General features: G+C 41.8%; 1 protein-coding gene across 2 annotated transcripts in view; it reads left to right on the top strand.

Annotated features, from left to right (window-relative positions):
* The window catches only part of LEF1 (lymphoid enhancer binding factor 1), a 228127-nt gene that overhangs the window by 141661 nt on the left and 65302 nt on the right, over window positions 1-21164 (top strand). For both annotated transcript variants that reach the window (XM_075349250.1, XM_075349259.1), the window contains exon 7: window positions 4398-4560. In XM_075349250.1, coding sequence (XP_075205365.1) covers window positions 4398-4560 — 163 coding nt within the window. The remainder of the gene's footprint in view (window positions 1-4397; window positions 4561-21164) is intronic.

The following is a 21164-nucleotide window of genomic DNA, read 5'->3' as shown; positions in this document are numbered from 1 at the left end:
ATTTAATTGACAGTACTAGACTCTAATACAGACCATAAGGAATTTGTATACCCCCCCCCAGTGTCCATAGTGACAATCCATGCTCTGAAACCCCTATGGTTACACTGTTAATGTAAACTGAATGTCTGAAGTGGAATAACAGCCATTACTGCCTGTGTGCCTACTACCTTGTAAAAAAAAAAAAAAAAAAATTATATATATATATATATATATATATATATATATATATATATATATACATACATACATACATACATACATACATACATACATACATACATACATACATACATACATACATACATACATACATACACACATACACACATACACACACATATATATATATATATACATATATAATTTGTGTGAAAAAGTGTTTGCCCCCTTCCTGTTTTATTCTTTTGCATGTTTGTCACACTTAAATGTTTTAGATCACCTAGGTCTCCGCAAGAATAGTCTTCCCAATGATTCCCACTATAGCTTCTCGTAACCCAGATCAGTTCCCATACTTTGCACTGACGAGGGGCAATCACCCCGAAACACTGTCTGCAAATTGGGGTTCTGATCTGGTATAAATGCTAAGTCATATGAAAAGGCTTTTTAAAAGGCCACTTTTGACTTGTAGGATTGCTACTTCCAATAGGTGGCGCTAGAGTTCCTCTCCTTCTTGCCTGGAGAGACAATTTGAATATTTCCCAGAGGGGCATTGCAACTATAAGTCCCCTCACTGGCAGCCAGACTGGTTTGTCAGGTCTCCGGAATGAGAATAGTCTTGTATATATAGTGGTCCTCAGATCACCTAAAAATTTAAATATTTGACAAAGATTACAGAAATAAACACAAAATGCAGTTTTATAAAGGAATGTCTTTATTATTAAGACAAAAAGAAATCCAAACCTACAAGGCCCTGTGTGAAAAAGTGATTGGCCCTAAACCTAATAACTGGTTGGGCCACCCTTAGCAGCAACAACTGCAATGAAGCGTTTGCGATAACTGGCAATGAGTCTTTTTATAACAGTCTTGAAGAATTTTGGACACTCATCCTTACAGAATTATTGTATTTCAGCCACATTTGACAGTTTCCAAGCATGAACCATCATTTTAACCTTTGTCAGGCTGCATAATTTTGCCAAAATTTCTCGACCCCTTATCTCGCAAGGGGTGGAGATATTTTATTGAAATTTGGCCAATATATTCTGGACCAAAACTGCTGAGATGTCACGAAATTTCAGCCCTCTACGGCAAAAAAAAAAAAAAATATTGCAATTTAAAAAGGGAATAGTTTCAATTGTACCTATTCAGCTGGACGAAGGTTAAGGTAATGCCACAACATCATAATTGGATTATGGTCAGGACTTTCACTAAAGGCCCCGTCACACTAAGCAACATCGCTAGCAACATCGTTGCTAACGAACAACTTTTGTGACGTTGCTAGCGATGTTGCTGTGTGTGACATCCAGCAACAACCTGGCCCCTGCTGTGAGGTCGTTGGTTGTTGCTGAATGTCCTGGGCCATTTTTTAGTTGTTGCTGTCCCGCTGTGAAGCACAGATCGCTGTGTGTGAAAGCGAGACAGCAACAACTAAATGTGCAGGCAGCAGGAGCCGGCTTCTGCGGAGGCTGGTAACCACAGTAAACATCGGGTAACCAAGAAGCCCTGTCCTTGGTTACCCGATATTTACCTTTGTTACCAGCCTCCGCCGCTCTCACTGTCAGTGCCGGCTCCTGCTCTGTGCACATGTAGCTGCAGGACACATCGGGTTAATTAACCCGATGTGTGCTGTAACTAGGAGAGCAGGGAGCCAGCGCTCAGTGTGCGCTGCTCCCTGTTCTCTGCACGTGTAGCTCCATGCGCTGGTAACCAAGGTAAATATCGGGTTGGTTACCCGATATTTACCTTAGTTACCAAGCGCAGCATCTTCCACGCGGCACTGGGGGATGGTCACTGGTTGCTGGTGAGCTCACCAGCAACTCGTGTAGCCACGCTCCAGCGATCCCTGCCAGGTCAGGTTGCTGGTGGGATCGCTGGAGCGTCGCAGTGTGACATCTCACCAGCAACCTCCTAGCAACTTACCAGCGATCCCTATCGTTGTTGGGATCGCTGGTAAGTTGCTTAGTGTGACTGGACCTTAAGCCACTCTAAAGTCTTATATTTTTTTTTTTTTAAGCCATTTAGTGGTGGACTTGCTTGTGTGTTTTGGGTCATTGTCCTGTTGTATAATCCAAGTGTGCTTCAGCATGAGGTCACAAACAGATGGCCAGACATTCTCCTTCAGGATTTTTTGGTAGACAGCAGAATTCATGGTTCCATTTACCACAGCAAGTCTCCCAGGTCCTGAAGGAGAAAAATAGCCCCAGACCATCACACTATCACCACCATCCTTTTCTGAAATACTGTTTTACTTCTATGACAGATGTAATGAGATATACAGTACACCTTCCAAAAAGTTAAACTTTTGTCTCGTTAATCCACAGAGAATTCTCCCAAAAGTGTTGGGGATCATTAAGATGTTTTCTATCAAAACAGCAGATAAACCTTTGTTCTTTTTGTTCAGCAGTGTTCTTCGTCTTGAAACTCTGCCATGCAGGCCATTATTTGCTTAGTTTTTTCTTCTAGTGGAGTTATGAACACTAACCTTAACTGAAGTTGTTGTGGGGACTTTTGTGACCTCTTTGAGTTGTTGCTTCGTTCTTGGTGTAATTTTGGTCAGCGACACTCCTGTAAAGGCTCACCACTGTTCAAAGTTTTTGTTATTTGAGGATACTGGCTCTCGCTGTGGTTCACTGGCATACCAAAGCATAAGAAATGCCTTTATAACCTTTTCCAGACTGATAGATTTCAGTTACTTTGTTTCTAACTTGTTCCTCAATTTCTGTGGATTGCGGCTTGAAGTCTAGCTTTTGAGGATCTTTTGGTCTACTTCACGGTCAGGCAGGTCCTATTTAAGTGATTTCTTAATTGAGAACAGGTGTAGCAGTAATCAGGCCTCAGCGTGGTTAGGGAAATTGAACTTCACTTCCCAACAATGTGATAAACCGAGTTAACCCCTTAACGACCGCGGGCAGTAATATTACGCCCCTGTGGTCATAATGTTAATCCCCACCTTCTGCTGCAGGCGGTGATCCGTGCACATGTCAGCTGATTTATACAGCTGATGTGTACCTCACAGGTATAAGTGGAATTGCTACCACCCGTACCTGTTAACCCCTTAAATGGCGCTGTCAAGATGTGATAGCGCCATTTTAATGGTCGCGGTAGTAGTTTACTCACCGCCCGACACCGGAACTCAAGTGATGTGATCACGTGGATCCGGTGGTTGTCATGGTAGAACAGGGTCATGTGATGACTCCTTTAGCTCACGTCACTCAAGTCCTGTAAGAAACAGCAGAGTACTGGCTGTTACAAGAGATGATCATTTCTCCTGGTCTGAGTGAGTGTTGCCCCCTAGGGGAACTAGGAAAATTAAATAAGAAAACTTAAAAGTTCAAATCACCCCCCTTTCGCCCCATTGACAATTAAAGTTTTTAAAAAAATATATACACACACGTGGTAGCGCTGCATTCAGAAATGCTCGATCTATCAAAATATAAAATCAATTAATCTGATGGGTAAACGGCCAAACTTCACTTTTTTTTTTTTTTTAACCCCGTGCATAAAAGTAAACCTGTTCATGTTTGGTGTCTACGAACTCACACTGTCATATCAGTTTTAGCATATAGTGAACACAATGAATAAAATCTCAAAAACAATAGTGCAATTGCCCTTTTTTTTTTTTTTTTTTGCAATTTTTCTGCATTTGGAATTTTTTTTGCCCTTTTCCAGTACATTATATGGTAAAACTCGTGGTTTCATTTAAAAGTACAGCTCGTTCTGCAAAAAAAAATGAGCCCTCACATGACCAGATTGACTGAAAAATAAAAAAGCTATGTCTCTCGGAAGAATAGCGAAAAAAAAACGGAAAGCGCAAAATCAGCTGGTCGTGAAGGGGTTAATTTGTTTTTATTTTTCCCTTAACAAAGACCTTCAATTATAAATTGCATTTTCGTGATTACCTGTGTTATCTTTGTCTAATATTTAAATTTGTTTGGTGATCTGAAACATTTAAGTGTGACAAACATGCAGAAGAATAAGAAATCAGGAGGGGCAAACCCCTTTTCACAACACTGTATGTGTGACTTTGCCATAGCCTGCTATTGAAAATAGTAAGAACTGTGAACACAAACAGTTTGATATAATATACTCTGAAATGACAGTGTTTGAGGGCTGGTGACAATGGCTGAAAAGGGGCTGTTTTTACGTAATTAGTTGCAAATGTATATAAACCCATTAATTATATTTATTCATTTGCTCTTTTGTGTGATTTTCATCTCCATGTGTCCTTCTTTTCCATTTAGGAAATCTCATCATGACCAGAGAAAAGAACAGGAGCCAAAAAGACCTCATATAAAGAAACCGCTGAACGCTTTTATGTTGTATATGAAAGAGATGAGAGCGAATGTTGTAGCAGAGTGTACGCTTAAAGAAAGTGCTGCCATCAATCAGATTCTCGGCAGAAGGGTGAGCTTTTGGGGTTTCTTTCTTTTCCTTTCTGCTAAGCTCTACTCTGTTCTACAAAATACTGATTTCTGCCCTTGTGACATTCGGATGCTCACGAAGGTTCCTTTTACAGTTTGTTTGTTTTTTGCTTTGGTTTTGGGAGCTTATAAAAATTACCACCAAGTTTGTGCTTATTTTTGTGTTCTCCTACAAAAAAACAAACAAAAATAAACTAGCATAAGCTGTATTTGACAAAGAATGCCGAGGATTCGGAAAATGCACTAAACTAGGAAAAAATCATTGTGAGAACTCACTGTTTGGGTTTTTAATATTTCCCTTATGGACAAATGGCTAATATCTGGTTGCAGCATGTTTTTTTTTTTTGCTGCAAAATAAAGTTGCAGAAAACATTCCGGAAACTGGTGGGTTTTTTTTTTTCTCTCCCAAAAACTCTCATGGTTGTTCTATAACTTGGCAACTTTTAAAGTGAACCTGTTACTAGAATTTTCGCTATGAAACTGAAAGAATGCCCTTCTTCAGCTTCAGGGCTGCATTCTAGAAAGGTTCCTCTTGCTACTGGCTCCCCTTTCAGACCAAAATAAACACTATAAAATCTTACCTTTTGGTATGCTAATGAACTTTGCTGGCCACGGGGGCGGGCTGTATTGTGTCCGTTATTCCCTCTCCTGCCGCTGTTCGCCATCCCCCAGTGTTGATTGACATAGATGAGGCCACCGCCCACATCTTCCACAGTGCTCCTGAAGTCTCGCGCATGCCCAGTGGCACTATCGCGTGACTGAGCCCTGTTCAAATCTTGAGCGCCGGTGATATTATTGCGCAGGCGCGAGATTATGGGCGGGTACTTGGATGACGCTGGTGATGACAATGTCATCACTAGAGTCATCCAAGTAGCCGCCCATAATCTCGCGCATGCACAATAACATCACCGGCGCTCGCCATCTGAAAACAGTGCTGTCCAGGGATAGTGCCACTGCGCATGCGCGAGACTTCAGGAGCACTGTGGAAGATGTGGGCGGCGGCCTCATCTATGTCAATCAACACTGGGGGACGGCGAACAGTGGCAGGAGAGGGAATAAGGGACACGATACAGCCCGCCCCCGTGGCCAGCAAAGTTCATTAGCATACCAAAAGGTAAGATTTTATAGTGTTTATTTAGGTCTGAAAGGGGGGCCAGTAGCAAGAGGAACCTTTTTAGAATGCAGTCCAGGAGCTGAAGAAAGGAATTCTTTTAGTTTCATAGCGAAAATTCTAGTGACAGGTTCCCTTTAAAAACAGAGTAGAGGAAGTGAATGATCAGTGCTGAGTTCACCTCTCTGCTCTGCCACATGTCCCAGAAGAATAATTTATAATGTACCCAAAACAAAATTGCTTTAGAAAAGTCCTTTGTAGTCTTTCCAACAAGATATCCTGAGTGCTTCCTGCTTTGGTAATGTTTAGGCATTCTATTTACACCACGCTTGCAGAAATTAAAAAAAATTACCTAAAAGACATAGCTCTCTTCCATAAAAAAAAAATTGTCACTCTGTGCCATTTAAATCTCTTGGTTGTAACTCATGGTCTCAGTCCAGTACAAAATCTTGGGAATTAACTTAAATGTTTAATTTCACCTTTCTGTTCCAAATATTATCAGTCTAAGTATTAGGCACCTAATGAGTTAATTTTGATTAAGTCTAAGGGGATGTTAGATAGTTTTCACTGGGGGTGTGTACTTCTCCTTGTATAATGCTGACCAATCAAGAGCAGAAAGCAACACTTTGGAAAAAGAACATGCTTCACAATAAATCAGAACAGGCTTCTCAGTGTGTGACATTTATAATGTCAGACAGCTGATGACCTGGTCTACCTTCCAGCATGATTAGATAGTAGTGGGAGTAGAACACAGATGACTAAAGGGCACTTTTCACGCACCGATATCGCTAGCGAGCGTATCCGCCCCCGTCGGTTGTGCGTCATGGGCAAATCACTGCCTGTGGCGTACAACATCGCTTACACCCGTCACACATACTTAGCTGCCTAGCGACGTCGCTGTGGCCGGCGAACCGCCTCCTTTCTAAGGGGGTGGTTTGTGCGGCGTCACTAAGCGGCCGCCCAATAGAAGCGGAGGCGCGGAGATGAGCGGGATGAACATCCCACCCACCTCCTTCATTCCTCATTGCGGGCGTCCGCAGGTAAGGTGATGTTCTTCGTTCCTGCGGTGTCACACATAGCGATGTGTGCTGCCGCAGGAATGTCGAACAACCTGCGTCCTGCAACAGCAATGATAATCTGGAAAGGAGTGACGCATCAACGATTTAGGTAAGTAATTTTGATCATTAACGGTCGTTCGTGCGTTTCACACGCAACGACGTCTCTAACGAGGCTGGATGTGCGCCACGAATTCTGTGACCCCCAACAACATCTTGTTAGCGATGTCGTTGAGTGTAAAGCGGCCTTAACACCTTTCAAAAAAGAGCAGGTCAGTCTGTGTGTTAGTATAGCTGAGCTTAGAGGGATTTGTAATGTGTCATAGCTAAGCTATCATGCGAGGAGTGGCAGTACAACAGAGGTCACAGTGCTATGAGACGAGGAGAGCTGATAAAATGGTTTGCAATGTGGCACAGCTAAACCCACTTGTGCTGCCCATTGCCCTGAACTTTCTAACCATGCAGGAGGTTAGAACATAAGATTAGGCTGTCTTATATTATATTCTGCATCTCACACACTGAGAAACCTGCTCTAAGCTACTGTGTGGCATGTTCTTGTTGTCCTGTATGCTGCTGTCTGCTTATGATGGGAGACGTACAAGCCCCTAGTGAACACCCAACTGATAACACCAGCTTGGAATTAAAAATCAACTCATTAGATGCCAAATACTTTGATTTCTAATATCTCGTTAACGGCAAGGGGAAATTAAAAAGCATTGTATTCCTTTCTGCAGCCATGAATACAGCATGTGTCTAGTTCAACATGAAAAAATTGGTGTTTAAATATTAGCAAGCCAGAGACCTTGACAAACATAGTAATATGTGGAATGCTCTGTTTCGATCAGTTGGACCTCACCAGCACAGAGTAGAGATCTGAAAAATATTTTACATATTGTTTCAAATAAGCATTTTCTGACTTCTCCACATCTTATACCTAAATGTCTTTGAATTAACAGCCCTGGCAAATGGTTCACATGAGTTATGTATGGAACAGGGACTTGTATCTTTCCTAATCCTGTCTATAATGGCTTGATTGACATTTGTGAGGACAGGGTGTGTCATGTCAAATCTTCCTTAAATTAACCTCTGTTGCATGTGCAATGAAGGATGGTATAGTGCACCACTGAAGCCAAAGCGGTTACACCCTGTTTCACTGCACTAGAAGTAGACCTCAATCACACATGGGATCTCAGAAAGGGTTGGTATCATGTACCTTGTCCTTGGGGACATCACTCATGCCGAATTGGAGGGATTAGGGTCTAACATACTTTGGTATGCAGCGTCTCCACCTCTTTGACTTTCACACATTGCAAGCAATTTTTCATAAAACTAAGTTCACTAATATACCCTAAAAACCCTACTATAGAAAATACTGGAGGAGCACAGCAGGTGGAAGGTGGCTCAACAGGTTCCTTTTAAGCAATAATCTCTGAAATCATGTATTATCTATTTTATAATTTAAGTAGCAAAATAGAAAATTAGTACAAAAATAGAACGTCCATTTAAAAAAAATCACCCAAAGTCTTGTTTAATTCTTAGATTACTTTTGATTAGTTCATTGAGAAAGTCATGATGCTATTTAAAAATGCCATAGATATTTTAATATTGTTGACTATTAAGATTACAGGAACACCTAAGGGTACCGTCTCACTAAACGACGTACCAGTGATTCCGACCACGATATGACCTGGTCAGGATCGCTGGTGCGTCGCTGCATGGTCGCTGGTGAGCTGTCAATCAGGCAGATCTCACCAGTGACTAGCCACTAGCCAGCAGCGACTCATGGAAATGATGCTGCGCTTGGTAACCAAGGTAAATATCGGGTAACTAAGCAAAATGCTTTGCTTGGTTACCCGATATTTACACTGGTTACGCACACCGCTTAGCGCTAGCTCCCTGCACTCGTAGCCAGGGTACACATCGGGTTAATAAGCAAAGCGCTTCGCTTATAGTTACCCAATGTGTACCTTGGCTACGTGTGCAGGGAGCAGGCAGCCGGCTTCTAGCAGCTGCGGACGCTGGTAACCAAGGTAAATATCGGGTAACCAAGCAAAGCCTTTGCTTGGATACCCGATGTGTACCTTGGTTACCAGCGTCCGCAGAAGCTGGCTCCCTGCTCCCTGCACATTCAGATCATTGCTCTCTCGCTGTCAAACACAGCGATGTGTGCTTCACAGCGGGAGAGCAATGAGCAAAACATGAACCAGCACTGTGTGTAGCGAGCAGTGATTTCACAGCAGGGTCCGCATCGCTGCTTCGTGTCACACACAGCAAGATCGCTGATGAGGTCACTGGTGCATCACAAAACCTGTGACTCAGCAGCGATCTGGCTAGCGATCTCGCTATGTGAGAAGTACCCCTAATATGTCCATGTTGTTTGATGATTTGTGATTATTTTTAAAATCTGCACATTCAAAATTACATTCTATTTTTTTTTTTATTTATTTTCATTTCATTTAGAATAGAAGAAAAAAATATTTTACTCTCCCCTTAGAATACAGGATACAGAGCACTGCTCTGTACAATGGAGCTCTGTCCTGTGCAGTCTGCTGTGTAATCAGAGGCTGCTCCTTCATCTGTATAAAATTCTCTCTCTGGTGGTAGCATAACCTGTGGCCCCACACTTAAAACTCCTCTAATGTGTTTGAAAGTTGCTGGTTTGATTCCAAGGGGGATGAAAGTAAAATAATATAATATTTTTGTCATTATTTCTTTATAATAGTTTTATAGGAACAAAAAATTTATATATATATATATATATATATATATATATATATATATATATATATATATATATAATCTCATATATCTGTGTAGGTGAAGGAAAAAGTCAGATTTTTATATATAGAGATATATATTGCTATAATACACACTCTATGTAGCTGAATAATGTGCTTTTGGCTTCTCAGCCTGCAATACAGGTCAAGATTACCAAATGCTCCTCCATGTCAGTGTAGATGGTGGCTCACAAGTTTCTGAGTTCTATCCCTGTCCTGGAAAACCAGCACAGATGAGAATTTAATTTATGCTCTGCTCTCCTTGAGTTAATTTATTAACTGCACTGGGTGGAAGAGGCGGGACAAAAGCTGTAAACAGCGGGATTGCAGGAGAGAGGTCTCAATTCAGGACAGCCCAGTGAATCCAGGACAGTTGGGAGGTATGATTACAGTGTAACGTCTAAACCGCTGGTAAAAAAGTGAGTACACCCCATACGTGAAAATGGCCAAATTGTGCCAAATTAAGCATTTTCCCTCCCATTGTCATGTGACTCATTACTCCTACAAGGTCTGTGCAGATGTGATAAATTTGGTGTTATCGCTCACACGCGCTCTCGTACTGGTCACTGCATGTTCAACATGGCACCTCATGGCAAAGAATGCTCTGAGGATCCAAAAAAAAGAATTGTTGCTCTACATAAAGATGGCCTAGGTTATAGAAGATTGCCAACACCCTGAAACTGAGCTGCAGCACGGTGGCCAAGACCATACAACAATTTAACAAGACAGTTTTTACTCTGAACAGGCCTAATCATTGTTGACCAAAGAAGTTGAGTGCACATGCTCAGCGTCATATCCAGATGTTTTTTGTTTTTTCAAAATAGACATATGAGTGCTGCCAGCATTACTGCAGAGGCTAAAGTGGTTGGGGGGTCAGCCTGTCAGACCATATGCCTCAGACTGCATCAAATTGGTCTGCATGACTGTCGTCCCAAAAGATAACCTCTTCTAAAGATTTTGCACAAGGTGGGGAAGAGGATCTCTACTGTCGAGGTTTGTAGCCTCAGTGATGCAAGACTGGAAACAAGCTCCAGCACATATAGTGCCAAGAGCATTAAAAGGGCATGTCAGGGCCGGGTGTCAAGTTAGGTACGGGGAAGTGCCAAGTGACTGTTAAAAGGGAAACCCTTTGTCTAGGGAAGGGGGAGATGGTGACCCCTGACCAAGCCTACCGCTGGTCCCTGGGGTCCCTCACCACCCTAGATAGGTTCCACACCTATGCGCCAAGTTGGATACCTAGCCCTAGGGGTTCCTAGTGCTGGACCCTAAATAGGGAATGAGTGGGATGAGCTCTTCATCAACCCCACTAAACACTAGAGGAAACGCAGGAATTTCACACTGGGGAAAATGCAAGAACTACTTATCCACAGATGACTGGTAGAAGTTCAGCAAAGTTTTAGCAACTATACTACAGATGAGTACAAGCCGCCTGCTTGCAACCAGAGATTGAATTAACTGAATAATATCACCAGCAAAAGTCAAGGGAAGATGAAAGTATTTAAGCACAATGGGAATACTGATAATCAGCAGCTGAACGGAAGGAAGTCTCCGCTGTGTCCTAAAGGGAAGAGATGAAAAGCAAGCAGGAAAGCTACCTAGTACAATGAATACTAACATCAAGAACAATAGATTGTCAGGGAGCATTTTGCACAGCCAAACACTGTGACCTTCTATTGCTAGAAACCACATGACTGTCACCCGTGACACACCCAGGTTTACGAGCAGTCAGAGATGGGTGGGAGTGGCTGCCTCACATATCCCCACCGCGACATGGTACAGCAGGTAAAATGGAGAACAGTTGTCTCATTCAGGAGATGTGTTTGGAGGTGTACAGACCTCCAGTTTTTTATTTTTTCTTTGGAACGAGAGCTGGGCATCAACCTGAGTGGTTGAACCTGCACTATTGCAGGGACCATTTGCTTTATGTTTTCCCTTTGTGTCGGAGGAGGCTGTTTTTGGTTTTGTCACACTGAGTGGTTTTATGAGATTAAAATAAATTAAGCTGGATATTTTACTAAAACCGGTCCCTGTGCCTAAAGCACTTCGAAATGCAACCGGGTAGAAATACTGGTGTGTGTGTGTGTGTGTGTGTGTGTGTGTGTGTGTGTATATGCATGCATGCATGCATACATACATATATATATATATATATATATATATATATATATATATATATATATATATATATATATATATATATATATATATATATATATATATATATATATATATATATATATATATATACATATATACATACATACATACATATACACACACACACATACACATTATAATATATATATATATATATATGTGTGTGTGTGTATATATATATAATATTCTGCATGCAGCATTGGAGAGGGCATAGCCAAGCTGCTGTCCGAACTGTCAATCATTGGTTGCGCACCGCACTGTAAAGCAAAATGCCGGAAGGCAGAGGAGAGGTGAGATAGGAACACAGACTTTGCACTCACAGACTTCAGAATATGTCATATTCCAATATATTTGTATAAGATGATTTTCTGGGAGGAGCCACAGGTTGCTAAAATGAGTATATTACACAAATCACATGTTGGTTCACAAAGTTGTGCGTCATCTAAAGTTGTGTCATCTAAAGTTGTGTGGTTTAACAAACATCTGAAGAAAGTCAATAACGCGTCAGAGTTTCATTTTCTTTACAGATTTGAACACACAGCATTCGTTCACTTCCCAGAAACAAATGAATCATTTTTGCAGTAAGTTTCCTGTGACTCGCACACTTCCAGGAAAGCTATGACCCTCTCTGCTTGTCATTTTGAGAACCTCAGTTTGACAAGTTTACCTTTTACTATAAGCTGTTTGCAACGTTTTTGTCGGCTCATTAAAATGAGGTTTGTTTATTGCACTCATAAGCAGTTTATGAATTGCAGCTAGCTGAAGAGCGTTTTTGTGTTTTTTAGACTACATATGGCCTGGTTGATACATGCCAAACTAAATAAAGTAACCCAAAATTGAACCCAGGGTGATATGACAATCTGTAAATGTTGATAAACTATAATCAACCATGAACGTGGTGTTTTATAGAGGCATCGTAATTGTTTTGGTTGTTTAAAATACAGAAGGCATCACACAGATGAGCTTTAAGATGTACAGTATATTATATATTTTAAAGAAAATCTATTGATAAGTGAGAAAAAAAAATGTACAAGTGGCAAAAGACTTATAATTCCATCTAGAATCAATAATAACTGAAAAAATGCCATATGACTAAATATACGAAGGAAAAAAACTCCAGAAATATGTAACCTATAATACCAAAATATGGAGTAAAAAAAAAAATCCAAAAAGTATAAAATAGTAAAAAAAGAAAAACTTTAATTTTAATTAAGGCATAATACAATAACAAGAATAATTTTTTATATGTATTTTAAAAGAGAGACCTAGGTACACTTATAAGAAATCAGACACTCCCCATACGCAGGACTACATATTTGGCACATTAACAATAATTCTGTAACTAGCCCTTTAAGTCCCTGATATGATGCTAAGAACACACTGAAATAACAGTGACAGAAATGGATATGCATGGTAACCGCACCAAATGAGGTAGAGTGTGTAAATCTAATAAAAAGTGTATGTAAATGCAATAGGTTCAATTAAGTATTAAAGTCTAGCTTACCCATTATGGCCTGCAGTGGGGAGAGGAGACCACAGACCCTTCCGTGTGTTTTGCGTTGGGCTTCCTCGGGGAAGAGCGAAAGATCTAGTGAGGTTCTCTTGTCTGGGAGATCCCAACCCAGGGGGGAGATGGCGGTTCTATATATAAACTGAATGGTAAGGGTATGAGTGCATGCTGCAGGTTAGGTGCAGAAAAAACGCACCTTGTTGCAGAAAAACGTACCAAAAAACGCATGCGTGTTTTTGTGCATTTTTCTGCCATGCATCTTTTTTTTAGTGAAATCATTAGCTGGAAGGCCTGAAAAACAGGAAAAAAAAAACAAAAAATGCTACAACAATTGACATGCTGCTTCTTTTTTCTGCAAGGAAAAAAGAAGAAACGTGCGCACAGCTCTTAGGGATTTTCGTAGCGTTTGCTTGCATAAGGATAGACATGCAGGTTTGGGAAACAATCTGCACAATAAACTGTACCAAATCTGCAACAAAAAACTCAGCGTGTGCACACAGCCTAAAGTGGAGCATTGTGCTCTGATCTGGCATGTTTTGGCATTTGTTAATTTGCTGGTCCATAGAATACAAGATTTATTTATGTATCTTTTTTTTTTATAGAGGTTTTATAGTTTGCCGTTCTTTTACTTCAGGAGGTGATAGGTCCTCATTAACCAGTTCAAGACTGGATTATGCTCCTCCAATTCCTGACCAGGAACATATATTTTTTTCTTTTTATCATATATGTGGTGAAGGCTATGTGCGCACGCTGCATCTTTTTCTGACCACAAGATGCAGTGTTTTTGGCCCAAAAAAGTGCGTTTTTTTTATGCGTTTTTTGTTACACTTTTGTCCATAGCCTTCAATGGGTGAAAAACGCAAAAATAATTGACATACTGCATCTTTGTGGTCACCACAGACGCAGCCAAAAAAAAAACTCCACTTTACTGGGGAAGGACACTCATGCAATTTTGAGACAAAAACTGCTCCCAAAAAAAGTGCAAAAACACAGCGTGCCACATAGCCTAACAGAGCTAGAAAATCTTTTTCATCGTTCAGCTATTTAAGTAATTTTTGCTTCTTTTGCTTTTGTGACCCATGAGGCTTCAATTTTTATATCAATGTGTAAAATAAATGTAAAATAAGAGGATATGACATTGTGCACTACATTACGTAATAAAAGACCTTGGAGGGGGGAAATATTGAAAAAAATGTTTTCCCTGTTATTTCCTTGTGACTGGGGCTGGTGTCCCCATATGAAGAGGGATACAGCCTACTGTCTGGGTCTCCTATGACCTGGTAGCCCCTGTTGTTTCCCTATAATCCGCAACCAAGACTGTAACAAACCGTCTGTGCCTTCTCTATGGGACTCCGTCTGTCTCTGACAGCTGGATCTCTGCTCGTGCAGCTACAGGATTGTGTGTAGCTGCGCTCCTATGCAGTGATGTTTTAGAACATCATTGCCTAGTAGGTGTGGGACCGCCTGGAAGGTTTGAGTCTATGGGCGGTCCGAGAGCAGTTAAAGCAACATAACCTGCACCCAATATATAGATTCTGTGATACTGCTCACTGTTAAAGGGAACCTGTCATCAGAAATTTAGCTATAAACCTAAAAGTTTCCCCTTCTGCAGCTCCTGGGCTGCATTCTAGCAAGCTTCATCTAGTTTTTCTGGCCCCTTTTATACCAAAATAAACACTTTATAAAGTTGTACCTTTTTCGTATGTAAACTTTGTAAATTATCCATGGGGGCGGGCTGCCTGGTGTCCGTTACTGTCCTCCTGCCGATTTACGCCGCCCCCGAACGCTGAATTTCAAACCTCAGGACGCCGCCACTGGGCGCCCGAGGTCCCGCGCATGCGCTGTGCGACTGTAGCGGGACTGTGCACTGCGTGCACGTGTGACCGCTGGTGATGTTTTTCGCAGGCACGAGGTTATGGGCGGCGCTGTGAGTGTCATCAGCAAGTGCCGCCCATAACCTCGTGACCGCACTTTCCCCTCTTCCTCCAGCGTTCTGCGCCGGCCAAATGACCAGACGTCACCTCCTTCCCGTCGTACCCTGCAGCAGGAAATAGATGGGAGGAGCGGAGCAGCACAGCACAGGAGAAGCGGAGAGGATCTCAGCGACGTACAGAGGGGAGAGCGCGGCCACGAGAGTATGGGCGGGCAATTGCAATGCAATCACAGCGCCGCCCATACTCTCGTGCCTGCGACCACGTCACCAGGTGTCCTGGCGTGTACGGGACCTCGGGCGCAGTGGGAGGCGTCCTGAGGGATGATTTGGAGCGTGGGGGGACGGTGTAAGGGACAGCAACGGACACCAGACGGCCCGCCCCCATGGAGAATTTACAAGATTTTCATACCAAAAAGTATAACTTTATAAAGTATTTATTTTGGTTTAAAAGGGGGCACAAACAGTATAGAAACCTTGCTAGAATGCAGCCCACGAGCTGCAGAGGGGGAAACATTTAGGTTGAAAGCCAAATTTCTGATGACAGGTTCCCTTTAAGCTCCCCTAATTCTGACCTGGTTTTCAGTTTTGTTCTGTTTCACTCCATTGCAGAGATATTCACATTTGTTAGGCTATGTTCACACTGCGGTTTTGCTGCGTTTTTGTGGGGGTGTATTTTGCTGCATTTTTACAGTGTTTTTGCATTTTCTCATTGCTTTGTATGGGTGAAAAAACACTGAAAGAATTTACATGCTGCTATTTATTAGCAAAGATTTGTGTAAAACCAATGTAAATGAAAAAAACATTCAAAAAGCTGCAAAAATGCCCTGTGTGAACATAGCCTTAATTCAGGAGCACATTGAAGAAACGTCCAATTAGACTGCATCCTTCCCTCACAGATGTCAATTGTGGCTCAGGATTTGATCTAGTAGTCTGTCAATCTCGGACCCTGCCCCAAGCTGTGATTGGCAGGGAGGAGTGAGGGTACATGCACCCAGAGAAGACTGTGAAGAAAGGCCCAGCTGGAATGCAAAGCAGAGATTTCACATAGAGTGCCACAGGAGAAACCAATATCTCTGAATATCTCTGCTATGGACTGACACATCATAAAATGGAAAACAGCTGCAGAATCTGAGGAGCCCAGGGATTTTTAGAAAATATCGTACACACTGTTTTGTAGCAAGTGGCAAATTTTCTTTGGCTACATTTCACTGATTTTGTCACCAACCAGTATATGTTTAAATTCTAGAAATCCATCTTATTTTATCCTTGCATGTATTGTGTTTTACAAAAACGTGGATTAGGGCAGGGATATAGGCTGTGTTTAATTGCTATTGCAGCAATTGTATACCATGCTGCACCATTAAAAGAAAAGTGTTTTTCAGGGCTACATACAGTCAGGGCCAGAAATATTTGGACAGTGACACAAGTTTTGTTATTTTAGCTGTTTACAAAAACATGTTCAGAAATACAATTATATATATATAATATGGGCTGAAAGTGCACACTCCCAGCTGCAATATGAGAGTTTTCACATCCAAATCTGAGAAAGGGTTTAGGAATCATAGCTCTGTAATGCATAGCCTCCTCTTTTTAAAGGGACCAAAAGTAATTGGACAAGGGACTCTAAGGGCTGCAATTAACTCTGAAGGCGTCTCCCTCGTTAACCTGTAATCAATGAAGTAGTTAAAAGGTCTGGGGTTGATTACAGGTGTGTGGTTTTGCATTTGGAAGCTGTTGCTGTGACCAGACAACATGCGGTCTAAGGAACTCTCAACTGAGGTGAAGCAGAACATCCTGAGGCTGGAAAAAAAAGAAAAAATCCATCAGAGAGATAGCAGACATGCTTGGAGTAGCAAAATCAACAGTCTGGTACATTCTGAGAAAAAAGGAATTGACTGGTGAGCTTGGGAACTCAAAAAGGCCTGGGCGTCCACAGATGACAACAGTGGTGGATGATCGCCGCATACTTTCTTTGGTGAAGAAGAACCCGTTCACAACATCAACTGAAGTCCAGAACACTCTCAGTGAAGTAGGTGTATCTGTCTCTAAGTCAACAGTAAAGAGAAGACTCCATGAAAGTAAATACAAAGGGTTCACATCTAGATGCAAACCATTCATCAATTCCAAAAATAGACAGGCCAGAGTTAAATTTGCTGAAAAACACCTCATAAAGCCAGCTCAGTTCTGGAAAAGTATTCTATGGACAGATGAGACAAAGATCAACCTGTACCAGAATGATGGGAAGAAAAAAATTTGGAGAAGAAAGAGAACGGCACATGATCCAAGGCACACCACATCCTCTGTAAAACATGGTGCAGGCAACGTGATGGCATGGGCATGCATGGCTTTCAATGGCACTGGGTCACTTGTGTTTATTGATGACATAACAGCAGACAAGAGTAGCCGGATGAATTCTGAAGTGTACCGGGATATACTTTCAGCCCAGATTCAGCCAAATGCCGCAAAGTTGATCGGACGGCGCTTCATAGTACAGATGGACAATGACCCCAAGCATACAGCCAAAGCTACCCAGGAGTTCATGAGTGCAAAAAAGTGGAACATTCTGCAATGGCCAAGTCAATCACCAGATCTTAACCCAATTGAGCATGCATTTCACTTGCTCAAATCCAGACTTAAGACGGAAAGACCCACAAACAAGCAAGACCTGAAGGCTGCGACTGTAAAGGCCTGGCAAAGCATTAAGAAGGAGGAAACCCAGCGTTTTGTGATGTCCATGGGTTCCAGACTTAAGGCAGTGATTGCCTCCAAAGGATTCGCAACAAAATATTGAAAATAAAAATATTTTGTTTGGTTTATTTGTCCAATTACTTTTGACCTCCTAAAATGTGGAGTGTTTGTAAAGAAATGTGTACAATTCCTACAATTTCTATCAGATATTTTTGTTCAAACCTTCAAATTAAACGTTACAATCTGCACTTGAATTCTGTTGTAGAGGTTTCATTTCAAATCCAATGTGGTGGCATGCAGAGCCCAACTCGCGAAAATTGTGTCACTGTCCAAATATTTCTGGACCTAACTGTAAGCTCTCCTTTTCTCAAGTAAAACCTCTGATATCTGCATTCAGTGTAGGGCTAGCTGGTGGAGGAGGGATAGTAAATAAATGAAGATGACATGCTGTCCCCCTTTCTTTTTTTTTTTCTCTAACCAGCAAAGGTAAAGCAGACAGCTGCGGGCTAATATTATTAGACTGTGAAGGTCTATGGTTATTTGGCCCTTCCCAGCCTAAAAATAGCAGCCCTCAGCTGCCCCAGATGTGGCACATCACATAAGATGCACAAGTTATGATGCTTCACCTCGGCTCTTCCCGATTTGCATTAGTGCAGTTGCAATCTGGGTAATGAGGCATCAAGCCTTGGTGTTAGTAATGGAGAGGAATCTATTAAGCAACCCCATTACTAACCCAGTAAGTGTAAAGAAACTAAAATAATGCACACAAATAATATTTATTTAAAAAAATATTTTAATAAACAGTCCCTGACTCTTGCTCTGGCTCACTAATTTATTTAAAAAAAGAAAAAGCCATGTACATCTGAAGTAGTCCACCAAATTCAACTTAGTCCACAAATGGAAACCTGAAAGACCTAAAAAGAGAGAAATAAAGAAATAGAGAAGAGACCGTTCCTTGGACCTCCGACCTAGCCCATGCTATTCCCTCGAATCTGTGATGAATGGTGCTGATGTCAGTAACGTTACCGCTCATCACTGCTCTCGCTGGGCCACACAGAGGGCAGCACGAAATCTTTAATGTCTCACAAGCGGTAACACAGCTTAGTAACCGCACCGATTGTGATACATCTCTGGACTCATGCTGCCTGCTGGGTGACCTGGTGAGAGAGGTGATGAGCGGTAACGTTACTGACGCCATCATCACTTGTCACAGTTCCCATGTATCGCAGAGTGCAGCTTCACTGCGAGTGACCTATTAGAGGTCGTTCTCTGACCTGGGCTGCATAGGTTGTACTAAAGAATTGGTGGACGTCGTGGGAACGCCAAGTACTACATCAGAGATGGAGATATTATTTTTATTAGAATAAATTGGCAAATGAGAGAAAGTATCTTGTCTCTCTTTTTATGTGTTTCAGTTTTCCATTTGAGGACTAAGTCAGATTAGGTTAACTACTTCAGATTTGAATGAATTTTTTTATTTTTTTTTTTTATATAAATTGGTGAACCAGAGCTAGAGTTGATGTTTTTTTTTTTTTTTTTTTTTTTAAATAAAGGTATTTGTGTATGTTGTTTTCTTTTAACATGCTGGGTTAGTATTGGGGGTATGTAATAGACTCCTCTCCATTACTAACACCAGGGCTTGATGCCAGTTGACCCTACACAGCTGACATCAACCTCAAGCATCATTACCCCGATTTCCAATGCACCAGGGCAATCAGAAAAAGCCGAGGGAAGCGCCAGAATTGGTGGATCTATTGTGATGTGCCACTACTGGGGCGACTTCACTCTGGTATTTTTAGGCTGGGAAGGGCTGGTTATCAAAAATAGTGGGAACCCCCATGTTGGTCGTTTTTTTTCTTAAAACTGTAGGTTAAACTAGGCTAAACACTCTTTAGTGCCACATGAAAGGTACTAAAGGGTACAATTGTTTAATATGTATTCGGGTGAGATATTACTTTGTCAACTTCCTTTTCTGCTTCATGTCTTTCAACCATCTTCATTAAGGTGAAAATGCATGTGTCTAAAACGCTGAAAGAATTGACATGCTTCAAATTATTTTCTGCACCAAATCTGCAAGTCACAAATAGGCAATGTGTACATGACATTTCAGGATTCTCATTGAGTTTGCTGTCAACAGAATTTCCTCCAGGTTTTGTGATAAATCTGCAGTAAAAAAACTCAGCAAAAATGTCACTTGTGTACACAGCCTTACTGGTTGTTCACCCTTCTCGACCCAATCTACAGGGAGAATGTTCCATCTCTCCTTCCTGTGATCGAAAGGGCTAGTAAAATGGCACAATGCCACAAGGCCTTAGGTGAATAATTAGCACATACATTTACATCTTTAATTGCTGCTGACAGAGGTCATAGTTCCTTGGGCAACCAAGGAGGACAGACTAGGGAGACACGCACCAGGTCCAACAGAGATTATCAAAGGTCTCAGACACTTTCATTAGACCCTCCCAGGCTTTGATGCGTGGCGTAGTCTGACAAGGAGTGAAAAGTTTTTTGGAAGATTGGGACGGACTCTCGTTAACTGTACCAGAATCATCCGTGATTCCTTTGTGCCGTACAACTATTGGGTATCCAAGCTCAACGCGTGGCATGAACTGTCCCTTTACACCACGGAGGTTCTGGCCTGCCTTGCCACCAACATTTTTTCTGAGCTGGTTTTTAGTGCCGCCAGGGGCATAATAACTGATCGGCCTGTCAACTGAAAATGCTGACAGGATGACCTTATCAAAACGAACAAGGCCTCAATTGTCCCAGACTTTTCAACCCCAGTGAATGACAGCAGTAGAACCGAAAACCAAATAAAATGTTCCTTTTAAGTGCATAGGCTTTACCAGTCTAGGATTCCTTTTCATTAAAAATGGGAAAAAAATATATTCTGAAGCCCTGATCTACATGTCTTCCAGGGTGTATTGCATTCCCTCCTTCTAATTTGTGGCAGCCCTTGCACTTAAGGTACCATCACACTAAGCAACATCGCTAGCAAAATCGCTGCTGAGGCACAACTTGCTAGCGATGTTGCTGTGTGTGACATCCAGCAACAACCTGGCCCCTGCTGTGAGGTCGTTGGTTGTTGCTGAATGTCCTGGACCATTTTTTAGTTGTTGCTCTCCCGCTGTGAAGCACACATCGCTGTGTGTGACAGCGACAGAACAACAACTAAATGTGTAGGCAGCAGGGAGCCGGCTTCTGCGGACGCTGGTAACCAATGTAAATATCGGGTAACCAAGAAGCCCTTTCCTTGGTTACCCGATATTTACCTTCGTTACCAGCATCCGCCGCTCTCAGCTGTCAGTGCCGGCTCCCTGCTGCCTGCACATGTAGCAGAGTACACATCGGGTAAT

Source organism: Anomaloglossus baeobatrachus, chromosome 1 (assembly GCF_048569485.1).
Source record: "Anomaloglossus baeobatrachus isolate aAnoBae1 chromosome 1, aAnoBae1.hap1, whole genome shotgun sequence".
Taxonomy (NCBI): domain Eukaryota; kingdom Metazoa; phylum Chordata; class Amphibia; order Anura; family Aromobatidae; genus Anomaloglossus; species Anomaloglossus baeobatrachus.
The sequence above is the reverse complement of the archived record's forward strand: the minus strand, read 5'-3'. Positions and strand labels throughout refer to the sequence as shown.